The sequence below is a fragment of the Neopsephotus bourkii genome, unplaced genomic scaffold, assembly GCF_033783945.1.
Source record: "Neopsephotus bourkii isolate Nb327-2 ecotype Australia unplaced genomic scaffold, CSIRO-AGI_Nbou_v1 NB_1680, whole genome shotgun sequence".
NCBI lineage: Eukaryota > Metazoa > Chordata > Aves > Psittaciformes > Psittacidae > Neopsephotus > Neopsephotus bourkii.
Window position 1 is genome coordinate 605,655 of NW_026902154.1, and position 18,310 is coordinate 623,964.

General features: G+C 45.4%; 1 protein-coding gene across 7 annotated transcripts in view; it reads left to right on the top strand.

The window, feature by feature from the left end:
- The first annotated feature begins 4,641 nt into the window (after window positions 1–4,641).
- CTCF (CCCTC-binding factor) overlaps window positions 4,642–18,310 on the top strand; it is a 33,504-nt gene continuing 19,835 nt past the window's right edge. For 2 of the 7 annotated variants that reach the window (XM_061375908.1, XM_061375909.1), the window contains exons 1-2: window positions 11,268–11,394; window positions 15,178–15,272. In XM_061375908.1, coding sequence (XP_061231892.1) covers window positions 15,219–15,272 — 54 coding nt within the window. In that variant the 5' untranslated portion in view covers window positions 11,268–11,394; window positions 15,178–15,218. Of the gene's footprint in view, window positions 4,758–11,267; window positions 11,395–15,177; window positions 15,273–17,291; window positions 17,370–18,310 lie in introns of those variants that run through there. The other 5 variants (XM_061375905.1, XM_061375911.1, XM_061375913.1 and 2 more) reach the window with 5 other exon arrangements.

Sequence of the window (18,310 nt, forward strand, 5' to 3'; positions counted from 1 at the left end):
CCAAATCTGTGTCAGCACTTAAACCATCTCCCTCTTGCACTGACGTGCTGGTGCTTAGCAGCTACTTGCTCTTCTTGTAGGAGCTGCAGCCCGTGGGAGGGTGTTTGTGTCACGCTTGCATTACCCACATGCTCTGACTTCGGAAAGATGTTCCTTTTCCCCACTTACTGCTGGTTTTCTTTTAATCACAGGGGTGCAGATGGATTCTGGAGCACTCTGTGGTATCCGTTTGTACCTGCATCCTGAGGAGTCCCTGCAGATCACCAACACAAAATAACTGATGAACCAACACACCCACCTCTTAAACAGCATCAGGGCTGGCGCTGTTGTGACGATACCAACAGCAGCCACGAGCCATGATCACCCCAAAGTGGTGCTGCCACCTCGGAACACCACAATCTCTGGCCAGCCCTTGTGTAACAAAAGACTTAATCTTGAAGCAAAGTTATCTTTAGAGGGCTGTAGTTTGGGAAAGTGTGGTTTGAGCAGCCTCAGTGCTGGATGTCTCACCTCATCCCAGGCTTGTATGAAATCATGAAATCCCAAGGCATTCACTAGGGTGCTTAGAAATGATTCCAACAGCTAAGTAGTCTGTGCTGAACAACTACCTCCTCATGATCACTGACATGTTCCTCACAGGGCTGTCTGGCACACACGTACAGGCTTGTTCTCCAAGGACCACTAACCAGGTGACAACTGGGGCCTCATTTCATTCTGCACATTTCATGGGCTCCAAGCAATCTCCAAGACTTAATGCTGGCTCTCAAACTTGACCACAACAGCCTTCTTTAGAGCTGAGTGAGGAGACTCCTGAGGGCTTGTACAGTGTGATGGAAGCATGGTGCTAAGAAAAGCAGGGAAAGAGGTGGGTGAGCTCACTCTGGGGCACTGGCGAGGTGGTCAGGAGCTCCTCGGCTTCAGTTCTTGCCGTTCTGCTCATGGGCAAGGTGTCTATGGAAAATACCTCACTCAGGGAGCTTTTCCAGAAGGAGCATCTGCCTCTGGGTGTGTGGTTTGGACAGGGTTGGAGGCCGATTTTCAGGAGCACCAACAACTAGGACTGAAGCTGGGCCTTGAATCCTCTGCAAATCAGCTCAAAAAAACCTCTGAGTGATAAACCAGGATCAACAGGTCAGACCCACAGCACATGCCAGTAGAGATGGTTAGGGACACTTCTGGCAGAAGAAGTCCAGGAATAGCTATTTGCCAGTACAGCTTCTGTTTCCTAACCAGCAACATTACTACTGCAAAAGACAAGTGACCATTTGTGGTAAGATGGATATAAACAAAAGGCAGAGGGATCTTTAGCCCCCATTTACTCCCAGCCCTGAGTGAGTTTTTAAAGGAGGATAAGAAGCAATTTTACATACAACCAGTGCTCCCCTCCATTTTGAGCTCTGCCTGAACTAAGTCTTGAGCTTAAAGCAGGATTCATGGCTACACATAAAAGATGTGCTACTCGCCCAAGCATTATAGCACATGGATTGATAGGTTGACAGTTTAGAATAAATGTAACTGGTTTCAAAAGAATTCACACTGCAGAATCTCGTTTCCACAGAAATGTTCTTCATGCTGTACTGACTTAATTTCCTTTTACAGCAACAAAGGGAAGGCAATGGGTGGGGGGTATTTTGGGATTTTAACAAAGCATTTGACAGGCCAACAGGAGTTGGACTCCAAGATCCTGGTGGGTTCCTTCCAATTCTGGATATTCTATTTCTGTGATTCAAATCTCTCATGCAAGGAAGACCCCAGGGGTTATGCTATGAGCTACACCCCGTCACTTACCAAAATTAATGGCCACTTTTTTTTGCCATTGCTGTGTAACTCATTTTTCAGTCCTTCAGCCAAGGCTGCAGAAACAGAGCTACATCCTTGTGACCCAAAACAGCTCATCCCCTATGGACGCTCTCAAGCTACAGCTCCCCACTGCAAGAAATTAATGGGCTCAGCCTGGAGTCACAACCCTCAGAAGGGAACTTGGTCTCAACTGTCAACAGCCCCAAAAGGAGTATCAGTGCTCAGAATGCAGCCTGCAGCACTGCCACCTCTGCTTTTTTGCACGGACCAGGAGAACTCTGTTAGGAGAAACCTGTAAAGCAGGGTCAGAATCTCGACCTTCTTGCTCGCCACCACCTCTCAGCCCAACTCCATCCTCACAGAGCAGCAGCAGGGCAGACCCTTCTCCTCTCCATGATGCAGCTCAACATAAGCATTATTCAACATGAACATTACTCAGAGTAGGATTTAGGGGCCAGGTTACACATGCTAATGTATGCTACATTTGCCTGGTGGCTTTGTCGCTTGCTAAGCAGGTTGGGGTAAAGCTAGGCTGCTGAACAGCTTTTACTCTGCCCTGCAGTGACATCTCAAGATGCAAAAATCTGGGGCAAGACTGTACATATTGGTTTCAACTGTGACAGCCTTATAACTTGTAAGTCCTACTAGCATGGGTTTGTGTTGAGATTTCTTTGTGTTTAGCCTTCTCTCTGAATCGCTGGCCTTATTGTCCTCCAGGGATAGATGGGCGAGTAAAAAACACAGCTCTCTTCCAACACATCTTATTTTTGAACCAGTAATATTTTAACCCATCACTCAAGCTCCATTTCACACGTTTTTATGGCAAAAGGATACAAAGAGGATGCAGATAAGCTTAGTCAATCCTTCCCTCCCTTCAGCTTGCCTGTCAATCAGCTATGGGTCTGCTACAACACTACCAGAGGTGAGAAAGTATGTTAAGCCCAGAAGGAAACCGCAGAAAATTAAAGACAGCCCCTGTGCTCTCTCATACGAATTCACACTGTATGAGGTGGCTGGTTACACCTTTGGAAGGTAGAGGGGAAAGATGTGGACAGGCAGAAAATGCTGTAGAGTCGAACTTCTGATGGGCTTTAGGCTTCCTTGGGAGCTCCCCAGTAAATCCCTGGCACCGCATTTACCCCTCCTGCGGCACTGAAACTTGAGCAGTTTGTCTCACGAGATTACAAGCTTGGCAAGGCGAAGGTCCTTTAAAACCACCAGGCAAACACTGGCTAATTCAGAAACTTGTTGGTATTTGTAAAATTGCCCCTACAAACATCCCAGTGATTAATTTATGATATTACTGACTCTTCTCCCAGCTTAAGCTTCGGTCTTCTAACTAATATACCCCTCTTTTGCACAGGGGAAGACACCACTTTCAGTGTGGGCTTTTGCCATGGCCTTACACTCCTCAGGAGCCCCTTTCCTTGGAGCTGAGGCACAGCCTCCTGCTCCACTGGGCCTGAGTTTTCTTAGAATCAAACAGGTTAGAAAAGACCCTTAAGATCATCAAATCCAACTGCTCCCCAGCACTGCCAAGGCCACCACTGAGCCATGGCACTGAGGGCCCCATCTACACAGTGTGTGAATGCTTCCAGGGACGCTGACTCCACCACTGCCCTGGGCAGCCTGTTCCAATGCCTGAGCACCCTCTGGGGAAGAAACTGTTCCTAACACCCAGTCTAAACCTCCTCTGGTGCAGCTTGAGGCTGTTTCCTCTTGTCCTATCCCTTGTTCCTTGGGAGCAGAGACCAGCCACCTCCTGGCTCCATCCTCCCATCAGGCAGTTGCAAAGAGCAATAAGGGCCCTCCAGAACTTTCTCTTCTCCAGACTAAACCCCCCAGTTCCCTCAGCCATCCCCCATCACACCTGTGCTCCAGGCCCTTCCCCAGCTCCATTGCCCTTCTCTGGACCTGCTCCAGTACCTCAAAGTCTCTCTTGTAGTGAGGGGCCCAGAACTGAGCACAGGATTCAAGGTGCAGCCTCACCAGTGCCAGTACAGGAGGATCATCACTGCCCTGGCCCTGCTGCCACACTGGTGCTGATACAGGCCAGGATGCCACTGGCCTTCTTGGCTGGATGGGCACAAGGTGCTCATATTCAGCTCTATCAATCAGCACTCCCAGGTCCTTTTCCATAAGCTGCTCTCCAGCCTGGAGTGTTGCATGGTGTTGTTGTGACCCAGGTGCAGGACCTGGCACTTTGCTTTGTTGAATCTCATCCCACAGGCCACAAGCCATTGATCCAGCCTGTCCAGAGCCCTCTGCAGAGCCTCCAGCAGATCAACACTGCCTGACAACTTGTTTGCAAATTTGCTGAGGGGGACAACCTCGATCTCTTTGGCTGAGTTGAAGGGGGGAGCAGTGGCTGAGGTGAAGGGAGTAACAGTAGCTGAGGTGAAAGGGGGAGCAGTAGCTGAGGTGAAAGGGGTAACAGTGGCTGAGGTGAAAGGGGGAACAGTGGCTGAGGTGAAGCGGGGGGAGCGGTGGCTCGGGCGAAGAGAGCAGTGCCTGTGGGGGCCAAGAGGGGCAGCCCCACAGTGCTCCCCCATCCTTCCTTCCTTCCTTCCCGCCCAGCCCCCCGTGGCGCGTGACGCACGGACGCACGTACGGGCACGCACGCACGCGTTTGAAGTTGGCGCGACCCCGCGGGGCCCCTCCTGTTCCCATCCTGCACCGCGCTGCCGCTTCCCCGCGCCCCGTCCCCTCCCCTCCCCACCCCGGGCCGGCGGGTCCGCGGGCAGCCGCGCTGGCGCACGCGCACTGCCGCCGCCCGCCGCCATTTTGTGTCCGAAGCGACTGTGGGAGCGATTAAACCGCGAGCCTGGTGCGGGGCGGCGGGCGCTGCGGGGCGCGGCGGCTCCGCGGGGCCCGGGGGGCAGGCGTGGGGCCGGGCGGCGGTGGTTGCGGCGGGGCCTTGGCGGCCGGAGCGAGCTCGGTGAGGGGTGCGGGCGCAGGTAAGCGGTGGCGGGGGGGTTTGCAGTCGCTTTCTCCGGCCTCTAGGTGTCACGATGGGGCTCCGGTTCAGGCTGGGGCCCCGCAGCGGCCGCCGCCGGGGAAGCAGGGGGGCTTTGTCTCCCTCTATCGTCCCCAGCGCGGCCGGCGCCTGCCTGCCACCGCCGCCATTCCCCACAGCGCGGCGCTGGGCCGCACAGGCCTCCCTTCCCGCCGCCCGTCCCCGCCCGCCCGGGGCCGCCGCCGGCCTGGACTCCATTTTCTTTCCTTTGTCTCCTCCGCCGCGCCACCGGCGCTGATGACCGCCCCTTCCCCGCCACGCGAATCCGCCGCCCCCCCCCCCTTCCTTTCCCTTCTCCTTCTGTCCCTTCCTTCTCCCCTCCCCCGCCTTCCCCGCCCCGCCGAGCCGGCCGGGCCCGCTCCCCACCCGCCGCCGCCACCGCTTCCCCCCCCCCCTTCTCCTTCTCTTCTCCTCCCCACCGACTTAGAGCGAACCTCTGTGGGGACACGGCCCGGCGCCCTCCACCCGCTGCCTCCCTCGGTGTCTGGCCGGATCCTGACCGCAGGACGGTGGCGGCGGCGGCTGCGTGTCCCGCTCCTGCCGGCCGCCGCCTCGCTGCGCTGGCGTGTGCTGCGGAGTGAGAGGCGCTGCGAGGCGCAGAGCGGGACTCGAGCTCCCTCTGCAAGGCAGGCTGAGCAGCGCCATGCAGCACCGGGACGCGGGCACGGCTGGGGGGCGCCCGCTCTCGCCGCGCTGCCTGACCGACAAACACCCCCCCCCACCCCGCCGTCCAGCTCCGCCGCAGTCGTGCCCGGGGAGCGGGTGTCCCGCAACCCCCCCCCCCCCCCCGCTCCGTTCCGCTGGGCTCCCTTGGTGGCTTCTGGCCGCCTCGGCGTGTTGGGGAGCAGGGGCACACTGGAGCTGCCATCGACCCGGTGATAAGCTGTGTCACTTGTTTCGACATGGCCCAGGCCGCAGGGGCTCCGAGGCAGCGCTGAGGCGGCCACAGCCGCGCTCCCGGTTAGGGCCGAGCGTGAAAGCGCGACACAAACCATGGGTTTATTCCCTCTATGGCATGGGGGGTGGGGTGAGGGGGAGCACAAAACCCGATTCTTTTTGTGATGGAGAAGAGGAAATCGCACATGCTCTGTGTCCAAGCAGCTTGCTTTTTGTTCTTTACATCAGTTTAAGATTTCTTCAGTAAATGTGTTTATATGGTGTCAGATTTGGCCTTGCCTTAGGTTTACGAAATGACGCTGGTACAGCGGGTTTGTCATGTTGTTCAGTGTAATCCTTAGGGCTTGCCTGTTTATGAGAACAGGCTCGCTTTCCTGTTTGTGACTTCCTATTTTTGTTTTTTATCTAGTCTTGCCCCCTTAAATAAATGTTAGTGAATCCTGGCAATACTCTCCAGAGGGGTTTATTAGAAGCATCTGAAATTTTGTTTACCACTTACAATGCATGCGTTTTTTGTTTCAGTGTAGGAAGTATGTACTTATTTTCTTGTTCCAGTTTAGTCTGCTTCTGCAGAGGCTGTTGAATCTGTAGGAGTCCATTTGGTGTGAGAAATAACTCCATATTATAGTCAAGCTGCTGTTCTTGCTTAAGCCTTACCTAACATTTTATTTCAGAACAGAAGACATCATTAGAACTGGAGGAAGGAGCTGTTTTAGCATAAGAGCAAGCAATGTTGGGGGTTTTTAGGTTGATATATTTTTTCTTCCAGTTTGCTTTTCTTCTGGATGTACAGGGCTAGGTCTGTTTTAATGTCCTCCCTACTTACAGTATACATGGAAAGGTTATTAGCGCACAGAATGGCTTTATTAACGCTCTTGAAACTTTGAGTTCCTAAGGCCTCAAGTGGCCCTGCAGCTGAAATAATATAGTGAGGCTCATCCAATTCGAGCAGAGCTTGTAGAAGTGTCTCTCCAGCTTGCTGGCAGCTCGTGCCTTCAGTGCTACTGAGGGAAAGAGCTATTTCAAGAACTGTTTTCCTCAGTAGCAGGCTGTGTCTTGAATATGAACTGTAGCTAATCTGTGTTGTTCCCAGCTCTTGTGCCTGCAGGTTGATACTTGCCTGATGCGGTGCCATTGCACTGGTCTTGAAAATGCCAGAAGCCGACCCATGTTTAGTCAGCTTTTACCTGGAAAATCTAATTGTATGTGATTACTGACTTCCTGAGGAATTTCTGCGTCTTCCTTCATCTGTGTTTTTTCTCTGCCCCTTATTTCTTCATGTCCAAGATCTCCTGCTTTTCTGATGATGGTTTTTGGAAGTCAGATACTGCGTGTTACTAGGCTCATCTACCTTCTGACAAGAGCCAGGCTATTCCTTGCCCTTATGCCTCGTACTTTGACAGATTCTTCATCACATGTGACAGCAAGCTGCATTAAGCTCTGACCCCTGGCTAGCTCTTCCTGCTGTCTGAGCATTTTTTTGTACATAATCTATTTAAAATATATTTATCAAATATGTTTCCATGAAAACTCTGTCCTGGCAACTCTTGCTTCTGTTCTTCCTTTCAAGCAAGGGAATGCTTGAGGGAGTAACAGCATTAGGATTGCAAATGCTGCTTCCTCTTGTGCTTGTACGTGCTCTAGAAATGTATGTAACAGAAATGAGGAGCAGCTACTGCTGATAGCTGCACCACTACCATCCGTGAAGGCTCACACAGGACTGCTGGCCTTCAGCTTCCATGCTGGAGCTGCAGGAAACCAAAGCTTTGACTCTGTGGTTTTGTTTTGACTTACTGAATGCTACTATTTGTTTGACTAACTTTAAACCTTTTTTCATCCATCTCACTGTAGTTCAGATGCCCAGTAAAATCTTCGTTGTACTCAACCTTGAAATTTCAATATAATCTGAAGCTCTGCTGTTGTACAATGCTACTTGCCCTTAAAGATGCACACAGATACAGGAAATGTCCCTTTTTCGTTCAAAGGTTACATCTACAGTTCATAAAGATGGTTCAGAACATGGCTTTTGTTCTCTCAGGTTTTTTGATTAAGCTTAGAATCCCTGACTGTAGATGTTGTCTTTTTTGTACTGAAGGATACTTGAATTTCATTTAAAACACTGTTCTGCTGCTTGTCCCACTTCTCTCCAATAATCATTATTCTTCAGGAATTGAGATATGCTTATTCTAGACATATTTAATATGAAAACTAAGCAGTAGCTGCTCAGCTGAGTGATCTCAGTATTTTCCGATTAACAAAAATAACCTTAAAGGGTAGAATAAACATGAGGTGAATAGTGAGTTTTATGTTTCAGATTGTATCAACATTCAGGTACCTATATGCTGAACAACTTTGTTTTGGTATCTGAATTAAACCTAAAGTGAAGTTTCCTTTATTTAGATTATAAAACTTGGAAGGTATCAAGTCTTAATGTCTTTCCAGCATGGTTCTTAACAGGTGAAATACAGAAGTAGCAGAGAGACAGCTCTCAGGAATAGCACAGTTAACATGTGTTACTTAGGGGAGATCTGTGTGATAGAATGGATTCCTGAAGAATTATTCTTTAACTATCCCTATGGATAAAGTTGTGAGTCCTAAATGTTTAGAGTTGCATTTCTTACATAGAGCTTTGTTTTTAGAGGCCCTTCAGTTCAAGCCTTCCCGCTTTTTGCTGTCAGCTCCCTGAGGATTTCAGTGTGGTGTGGAGGTGATCTTAAGAAGTGAGGTATGTTTAAAAGCATTTAAAAGCACTAGAAGTGCAGTGATCAGTTAGGGTGTGCTGACCAGGTTAACAACAGGGGAGGACTGCTGTACTGGTAGCAGTGCAGCAAGCTCTGACTCAGGCTATTTTCTGTACACTCCGTAGTTCAGGTAATGTGCGTAATTGTTTGGTCTGTCAGCTATCAGCGTCATCCTATTTTTTGCCATAGTAACAAACTGGTGAAGTGTCGAAAGCCTCATGAGGCTTTTCCTGAAAAGCTTCACTCGGATGTCGAGAGACTGTAAACTAAGTTCAACTTCTACTGAAAATCTTATTTTACCTCTCTTCTGTTTTTCCCCAGAATCTAAAACTTTTTGTTGACATCATTTAACTTGTCAAATTCTAACAGAACAGAAGCCAAATCTTACATTGTTTGGAGTGTGCAAGACACCTTTGTCTGTATTAATATGCTTCATCATTAGAATCCTGTATGTGTCTCAAACACCTACATCAGAAGGTGAGGTAGCAATCTGTAAACTAGAGGAGAAAGTAGCTTGATTCAATTCTGTAAGGAATACTACTTGCCTTTACTGAGATAAGAAAGTAATCCTTGCTCTCTCTTTCAAGTATTTAGAGTTAGGTTCCTGTTCTGCAAGATTCTGACATAACTCTGTGGTGGTGTATTTTGTTGTTTTGCTTTGTTTTGTTTTCAAACAACCCCAAAACCAAACATAAAAAACGCCCCAAACCCTGCCAGCAGAGTACATTGAGAGGTGAGAGAGATGCTTGCCATGGCCAGTGCATTTTTTTTTTTTTTTTTCTCCACTTTTAGCATTGGAATATCTCTACCTGAAGTATTGGAAGGAATAATGTTCACTTGATGCATTTTGGAACACTAGGGAAATTCCATGAGGTTAGGAAGTGCTGGTGTATCAGTCTTAAAAGGAAATGGAATGGATAAAGATGGCAGCTGGTAATGTATGGCTAGTGCTACATGGTCTTAATACATCTATAGTTTACATTTTTACCAGCTTTCCCATTTGTTCTTAGTACAGGATTGAGTTAAGGTGAGAAGAGGATGTAATTAATCCTAGTAAATAAGGTGTTCAGGAAAAAAGCTTGTTAAATTATTTGACTTTGTTAAAGGTATTTCTCTTGATGCTGAGGACCATAGGGAGTACAGAAAATTGCTACTGAGTATCAGTAAATGCTGTTCAGGTATAGTCCAAGGGTCTACGAGTCTGAATAGTTTCTGAGTATGTTCAATAAAAACTGGTAGTGGTTTGTCACAGTTTGTTTTCATTCCTGATACTGTTGGTGCAAAATGTCTGTTGATTTAAAACTTCTGCATGGTGAAGCTGTGATTCATGGAGAGGCAATCAGCACAACAGTGTAGCTATTGCTATCCTCAGGTGAAGTAGGTACATTGGGATGTGTGGGCTAAGGCTGCTGTTGAACAGCTGTACACCTGGGAGCGGGGCAGTTCAGATGAGTTTAAATCAAGGCACGTGGTGTCCTGAAAAGCAGTGGCTGAACTGCATTTTGGAGTCACAGTGGATAAACAGCTTGAACGTTAGTTTCCAAGCTGATTTGAGGCTATTGTAGCTCTCAAATGCATTAATGGAATGAGCAGAGATTCTTGTTTTTGTGGGGTGAATTGAAATCATTACCAGCATACTGTGTACGTTCAGACATAAACATTTAAGAGCCCCCACATTACTGTCTGCAGGTGGGATTGGTATCTAGTTTGATAGAGACCAAAGTACTAGTGATCAAAGCTTGAGGTCCCTAATCCCATGGCTGGATGTTGGGATAGTGGTGGTTAACTACAGACAGGGCTAACTTCTCTCTCTACACAGTGTTTCCTGCTTGAGCTTTTGGAGACAGATTGCTGGACTAAATGGACACTGATCTGTACTTGTAGGGCTTCTTTTTTATGTTTGTGTTGGAGAATGGACAGTTTTAACATCCCAGCCTATTGATAAAAGCTATACAAGTGAATTGACTTGGTGTGTTGGGATTAACACCAAAGCATTTAGGGAAGTAAAAGTCATGGCTTCCCTGTATATGAAAGGAACTTGTTAACCTCATCTCCTTCCAATTGTATATTGGCAAGTAGATCACCAAGTAATGAGGTAGTCAGCTAGATTTGCTTTGTGGGGGCAACTAGATGCAAGTGGCTGTGGAAGAACTGCAGTTCTGAGTTTAAGCCTTTGTGGGCTTAACATTTTGGGGTAAGTGGAGGCTTTTTGAAAAGGCAGTTGAGATCACAAGTACTGTTGGCAACATTTGGATATTTGTAAACATGTTTTACTCTCCTGAATCAGAGCACTAAACTTTGGTTAAAATGCATTGTGGAGGGAATTAAATTCTCTCAATGTTTAATGATGAAAGAGATGTCGTTCCTCTGGGCTGGCTCCTAGAAGAGCTTTTCACTGCTGTAGAAAAAAATATATTAATGATAGTGATTTCTTGACAATTATTTCAGCTTTTTGTATTGTTCCTCTATCTCCTTGTACATGATTTCCAAAGCTGTTTTCTTGAAACCACCTCAAACATCCAGCGATTTAATATAAAAGCAGGAAATGCTACTGAATTAAAAATAGCCCCCCTGTTTTGGGTTGCACATACTTGACATAGGTATAACAGTACTACACTTCAAAACTGTAGTTTTCTCCTGTGGTAAACTGTTTGCAGTGGAGGTGCAGTAGAAACTAATTTTGCTTTCCCAGTATGTACAGTGAGAAAACCCTTTAGAGGCTTTTAGGCTTTTTCACATTACAGGTTGGAAAAACTCAGATTTTTGAAGACAAGTTTCACTCAAAGATTATCAGATTATTACAGCCTTTTCTCTTTTCTTTTTGGAGGATGGAAGAAGTTAGTCTTACCCAGCATTCCTGCTGAGTATATAACTTACTGCCACTTCTGATCTTTGAAGAGAGATTTATCGCTTCCTGTGGCAATACTGAATACTCAAAAGGTACTCATTGATTACTTGATCCTTGCCTGCCTTCCACATTAATGCCCTCCTTCCTGCTCAGGAATGACTGCTGTTGACTTCTACCTACTCTGAGCTACTAGAGCATTATATGAGCCTAGAGTAGCTTATACTTTGCTTCTGCAGTGTGTGTGGAGATGGTTTTGTCCTGTTGAAGCGGCTGCATCCTCTCCCTGGTCTGCCAGTGTTTTGACCTAATAATTTGGCAGTTTCCATGACTGATAGATCAGATTATCAAATACTCAGATTTCTGAATTGCCTCATGTGACATCTGTAATGTTTTTGGAGATGTCTGCTTTGAGTGGCTTGTGTGAACAATTCCTTAGGGATGCTCTCTCCAGCTCCACCAGAGACGGGAGATAGCAATTAATGCTTGTCCTGCTCTGTTAATCATTCTGACTGTCCCTGATTAGAAGTACTGTATCCAGAGCATTTGTTTTTGATACTATGTGTTAGCATTTGTTCTTGGCCCAAAGCTGCCTCTTGAAGCAGGCTGTCCTCTGCTGGCAGTCAGGGAACCTTTTCAGCCACCTTATGGCACTCAACATACAATCTTCTGTTAAAATTCTGGAGAGAAGATTACACTATAGTCCTTATTTCTTCAAAGGCTGGTCTGTCTTTTTCATTAGTTTAGGATTGCTCATTGTGGTCCTGGGTTTTCTCCTGCCAGTTAAAAAAAAAGTGATGCCCCTTGCCAGTATTGCTTCCACCTTTTCTATCTGAAGTTCATATAGGAGCCTTGTGTGAGGTAGGTCTTTGTACAGCCCTTCTTTGACTTCATGTCACGTGTGGGTTTGTGTCTCCTGAACAGTGATGCTCTGATCCTGTGCTCCTCTCATGCTGTTCTCTTAAAAACCAGGTGGCTTTGTATAGTTACCGCTCTGAAAGTGCTGCTCACTAGTAGGTTGCTGAGTATGACTCTGTTTCTGCACGTCAGCATGTCAGTGTTTGAGATCCTGCAAAAGGGTTCCAGGCCCCCTAAAATTTGTGTGGAAGAGAATGCTGAGACCAATAAATCTTTGTTTCTTAAGAGCTTCATAGTTATAACTTCATAGATGAAAAAAAACCCTCACTTTTTTTGAAGTGAAAGTATATCCTTCATTTTCATACAGTGCCAGAGAATATTTTACCCAGTAAAATAATTTGTGTTGGAAGTGACTTCCTGTGGTACCCTGGTTTAATCTGTGGCTCAGTGCAGGCCTGGCTTTGACATTAGATGAGGTTGTTCAGTGTTCTATTTAGTGACTATTTTCAGTAACGGAAAGATTAATTTCTGCAGTATCTCTGAGCAACCTACTCCAGTGTTCGACCACTCATTGTTGCAGCTTGTCTGTTGCATCTTGTCTTTTCGCACTGTACCTCCCAGAGTGTGGGTCAGCTTCTCATTGCTCTTCTGTTTGGTAGTTGAAGGTAGGAGCAAGAATGTCGCTTAGCCTCATCACAGCTGTCAGTTTGCTCTTGTAGGTCTTGATCTTCAGACACCTCATCATTTTGGCAGCCCTCTAATGGGCTTTTTCCCATGTGTACTAACGTCAGAAATGGACATATGGAGCGCTTGCGTTTCCGGCTTATCCCAGTTGTCCTTCAAGCTTATCAAACCTTGCCCATATGTCAAAGATCTGATTGTATGTAAATTCATGCAAGGTATTTTATGCCAGAATTTAGGCTGGATACTGTAACAGAAGTAGGCCGTCTTTCCAGTAAAGGAGTGGAGTAATGGCTTTCCTTCCTTCTGGGACATTGCCATAGAGTCAAGCAGAAATGTCTTGCGTTTCTGAAGTACGTATATCTGCAGTTCTGGGAAGCTTTGCTCCTTGGGTTGTATGTCAGTAGGCCTATAGTCATTGAGTGGTGTCAGGGCTGCTCTACTTCACATCATCTCTTTTAAAAGCCCTCCAGATTTTAAAGTTTAAAAAAAAAATAATATTTCCTTAAGCAGAGTCAATACCTTGTAAAGGGAGAAGGGTGATGGTTATGCCTTGCATTAACCCCCATCAGCTGTAATCTGCAGATACCACACTAAACGTTTCTGAGTTTGTCTGTAGTGTGGAAACAGACTACTGTTACTGTTGCTTTTTCTTTTCCCCTACTAAGAGCTCGGGTGCATTTTTTGTTCAAAACAGATCTTTCCGCTGTTAAGTCATTTGCCAAGGAGAAGATTGGGCTTGAAAACTGGAAGAGAACTATTTCTTGATCGAGAATTTCAGGAAAACCAAAGTTAGAATAAAAGACTAGACTAGCAGGAAGTAAAAGGTCACATCCATTCAGTGATGTGTGCGCTGAGCAGTCCTGGCGTGTTTTGGCCAGTGGCAAGACCTAGGAGATGATAGTTCCACACCGGAGGTGTTTGCTTCACATCAGGTGTCTTCTGACTGGAGAAGTCTTTCACTCTTAAGACTCTTCTGTGTTAATTTACAAGTTGTTAAGTTTTAGGAAATGGTAGTCTTTTCCAGGGTTACAGGTCAGGAGTAAAGTCTTAGCTACTGGCAGTAACTGGTTTACATGCCTACCACCACTGTGTGCAAGCGCTTACCAGCACAGAACCTGTCAAGGATGCAGCTTGGGTCAGCAGTCTTAACATGCCCTTAGCAGTGGCACACACCCCACCACATATTCTCTGAGCATCGCCTGTTCTGGTCAGTGAATGCATAGAGCAGATGTACTTTTTTGCAGAATTAGTGTGAACTAAAAACAGATCCATTCCAAATGCTTTTTAAAAGCTCACTAGAACTGAGCATCCCCAGCTCTACAAACTTCTCATCAGTGGCGTACTTTGAAGCTGATAAACAATTAAAAATAGACTTGTGTAGGAAAAAAAAAAATGCAGCCAGAACCCAGACTTCAGTATCTTGTACTAAATAAATGATGGAAAACACAGGGGGAAAAGTACTTAAATTCAAAGGATGTAGAACTAGGGTGAAATTCAGCACTGCTTGGTCACATCAGTGCATGCAGCAGGACTGTGCCTCACTTGAGAAATACTCCTGTGGAGCTGCTTACTGCTTTTGGGTTTGAAGCATGTATGCACACTGAGGACTGAGAAATACTACAGATGAGAAGTAATGTACTAGCTTGTAAATGTTTTAGTTCTGTACATGTATTTTAAGGATAAATTTATCCTTAATTGATATTCTTAATATCCTTAACTGATAAGGATAACAAAGGTAGCTTTGCAACCCTGCCTTGGGCTGTTGCATGGGGTGTTTTTCCTCAGGAAAACAAGGTTATAATCATGTTAGAGCTGATTTTGTTATTTTATCAGTAGTGCTACTTGTTTCATTAACAGTACTGAAAGAGTTATACTTGCTCTAATCTACACCCCTTCAACAATAAAAGCTGCTTTTGTGCTGTGTTTTGGTATTCCACAGCACAAGAGATTAAAACCAGCTGAAGTAGGTATAACAAGCTCCAAAATACCATGTTTCACTCTTCACTTGACATGAGGCATACAGAGATTTAGGTTGTATAACTGAAAATTGTAAAAGAGTTTGAGAAGAGATAGAGGAAGGTGTTTGTAAAATGAGTTAATTCTTCCTTGTGAAAAGTATTAAAGCCAATTAAAATACTTTTGGTTTTGTTTAAGGCTTTTTCGGTAAGTGAAGAGGTCCTCAAGCAGTTATCAGTGCTGCTCTTAGAGTTGTGGGGCTACATGTTTTCTGTTAAACAAACATACACATCATTCAGACCGTGCTTTCCCCTCACCCCCTTCTCTTCCCTTTCTCTTTTACGTAGTTTCACTAGTACAACTCATCTGTTCTGTTCCAGAGTGTGTTCTGACATCAGGAGCTGCATGAAGAATAGCCAACATGAAGAGAACAAATCAGTCCAGGCAGAAGTGCAGAAGAGTCAAGAACCTAAATGTAAATTAAGGGGTTTAAAGTGTGGTATACATTCCTTGTGAGGCAGTACTTTCCTGACCGCTTAAAGCTTACACTGCGCTGGGAGAAACTCTGGGCCTGCTTCTCTCGTGCCTGGCCTAAATGTTAGGCACACCAGTGACCTGGTCTGGGTGGAAATAAGTATCTTTTTGGCTGGGTGAGTTCTGGCCTGGATTAGTTTTCTGCCCAATTAGCTTCAGTCGTAGAAACGCTTGTGCTAATATGAGGGATAGTTGGGGTGACATGGATAGGAGCGAGTGGGCAGCCTTAAAGTGGAGATGGCTTCTCTGACAAGAGTGTGTGTGTTTGAAAATGAGGCCTTTTTTCCTCTAAGGTCAAGTGCCTTTGTTGGATTTTCATTTTTATTTTTTCTTCACCTGCTTTGAAGGTCGATTTAAGGCACATTTAGGGCTCAGTGTATGATAATGTGAGTCCAAATGAATTATATGTGTGCTTAAAATGTATTAAACTAGGAACTTTAGCATGAAGGCCACTGTATAGGGTTCGCCTGGGTTTGATTCTTTTTGTGTCTGTTCCAACATTTATTAATTTGGATAAACTTCCCTGTGATCTGTGATTCCAAAGCAAGGATAACTTAGGCTCCAGGAATTTGTCTTGTCCACCTCCTTTTGAACAAAGCTCTCATGGCATTTCCTGTCCGTGCTGCAACAACAGTAAACTACACCTTTATGTTTGACAGCCTGACATTAAGTTTACTAGCACTGACTTTAGTTTTCCTTACATGCATCAGGGTGTAATTTGTGAGATGACTCACAGTTCCTGCATGGGCAACTGTTGTTCATGGGACCCATGTCACCGGCTTTTTTCCTCAAAAAATTCTTGAATACTCATTCATCTAGGTGAAGCCTTAGAGGAAAACAAAATCCAAACACTTGTAGCTTATTATGAAGTCTAGAATGCCATGAAACTTGTTGCATTGGTCTCTTTTTGGGTGTGGAATCAGAAGCCAAAGAATCCTGCTCTGGTCAGACTGATTTTGAAGAAACATCTTTTTTTGCTGTTAGCAGTTTGCTGATAGCCTAAATGAAAGCCTCAATTCATGTGTGAGGGGAAAAATGACTGCAGACACTTACTAAGAAAACTATTAACCTTTTCTGGTATCTGCTGTCAGTAGTAGACTTTACTTTTGGTGGGAGTGGATTTTACAGACTGTTTTAACCTGAAATAGTTTTACATTGTTCTCAATTTATTACCTGCAAGTATTCCAGTGGTCTTCTGTGCACTCTTTCATCACTTTTATATTATGAAGAACTCTAAAAGGGAGGGACTGATTACTTTTATGATCTAGCATCAGTTGAAAAGAAATTCCTCTGTGACTGCTACTTTTAAAGTGTAAATCTTTCTGTATTTTACACCTGATAAAATTGCCTGTTTGTCCTTCTGAAATGAATTGTCAGGTTAGCAAAACAGAATAGCTTTCTTAATAGATTAAGAAGGGAAACATTTCCCCGAAAATTATTGATACGGAAATGTTTTATTTGCATTTCCCCACTTTAACTAGAGAAGTCTGTGTATGACTAAAGAAATGGCTCATCTGGTGAGACTGCAGTAGCAGTTATTGGAAGAAGTAGGGAAAAAACAAAATGTAAAAGAATGTTAGCTAGGAATGGAAGGAGAAATTAAGGAAGAAAGGAACAAGTTTTGAGAACAAGGACATTTACTAAAATTTTCCCTACTACCTTCTCAATAAAATTTGAATTCTCCAAATCTAAAGGAAAAACAAGGAAAAACTGGTTCTTCCAGAAATAAAGCTGAAAAGCTTCTACCAGACTGCTTTCTTTATTAAGGATTACCATGTCAAGTAAAGTTAGCTATAGCCCAAGTGAATTCAACATGGATAGAATTTGTTATTGGTAATTGCAGGAATTTTATTTTTTTTGGGGGGGGGGGTGTGGGAAATGGGTGTGTTGTGAATATTTCTTCACAGTGCAAGTTTGAGGCAGTTGTCATTGTTACATGACATTTTCCTCTCCATTGCAGGTTACAGTTTACTACAGCAGAGCTAGCAGGATTAGTGCTGGAAGAGCTGTGACCATGGGGCCTTTACCACTGTCAGGTGTAAGGATTAAGAGGGACCCTGTGATGCAGACAGCTGAGGAGAGATACAGAGTTGAATTTCCTTCTGTCTTTGGGAGACCCTGTGTACATCCATTTTCGCATGTTGCACGTCTTTCCTCCCCTGAGTTCTTGATCCGAAGTCCCAGGCTAGCTTTATCCTGAGTAGTTCAACAAAGTCACTTGCTGACTGAAAAATAGGAATCAGTGCTGAATGAAAGGTCTTACCACTTTGAACTATTTCACAAGACATGCTGTTAGAAAGAGCTCTGCTCTGGGCAGGAGCAGCAACTGGGAAGATTATTTTGTAGGTAGGAAGGAGGGGGCTAAGATGGCAGGGGGAGGCTGGAGGCAGTTGTAGAATTGTCACAGGATGCTTTTTGATCCTATTTCTACGTCAAGCTAACTGCAGGTAATGAATGTCTTGTAGCCATGGAGATGGTGGCTTGGCTGGGCTCTTAGGAGCTCATAAGGGGAGAAGGTGAAGATTGCTTTGGTAACATCTGGCTGAAAGCAGATGTTATCAAACATCTTTCAAACATCTTCACATAAGCAGAAGTAAAAGGTAACTTTCATTCATAATTAACTACTAATTGAATAGAAGAGTAGTGTGTGGGTTTGATAGCAGTTAAATGCTATTGGATTTAAACAGGAAGGCACCCACAAACTGGCTGTGACCCAGAAGGCTGCAGGATGATTGAGACAGCAATTGACCTGTAGACTGGGTGGGTGGGTGGCAGGATAGCACGGAGGGGAGGGACATACCTGAGTAGAGCCACCTAGCTTCGGGACACAAGGCTATACTGGTGCTGGGGTTTGCTCCGAGCTTTAAGCTGGTGGCAGTTTGAACCTGCTCCCTTACCTTTGCCCAAGCATTCCTGCTGGGAATTGGATCAGGAACATCTTCTAACATAATGAACTGTTATTTTTCTCTGCATCAGTTT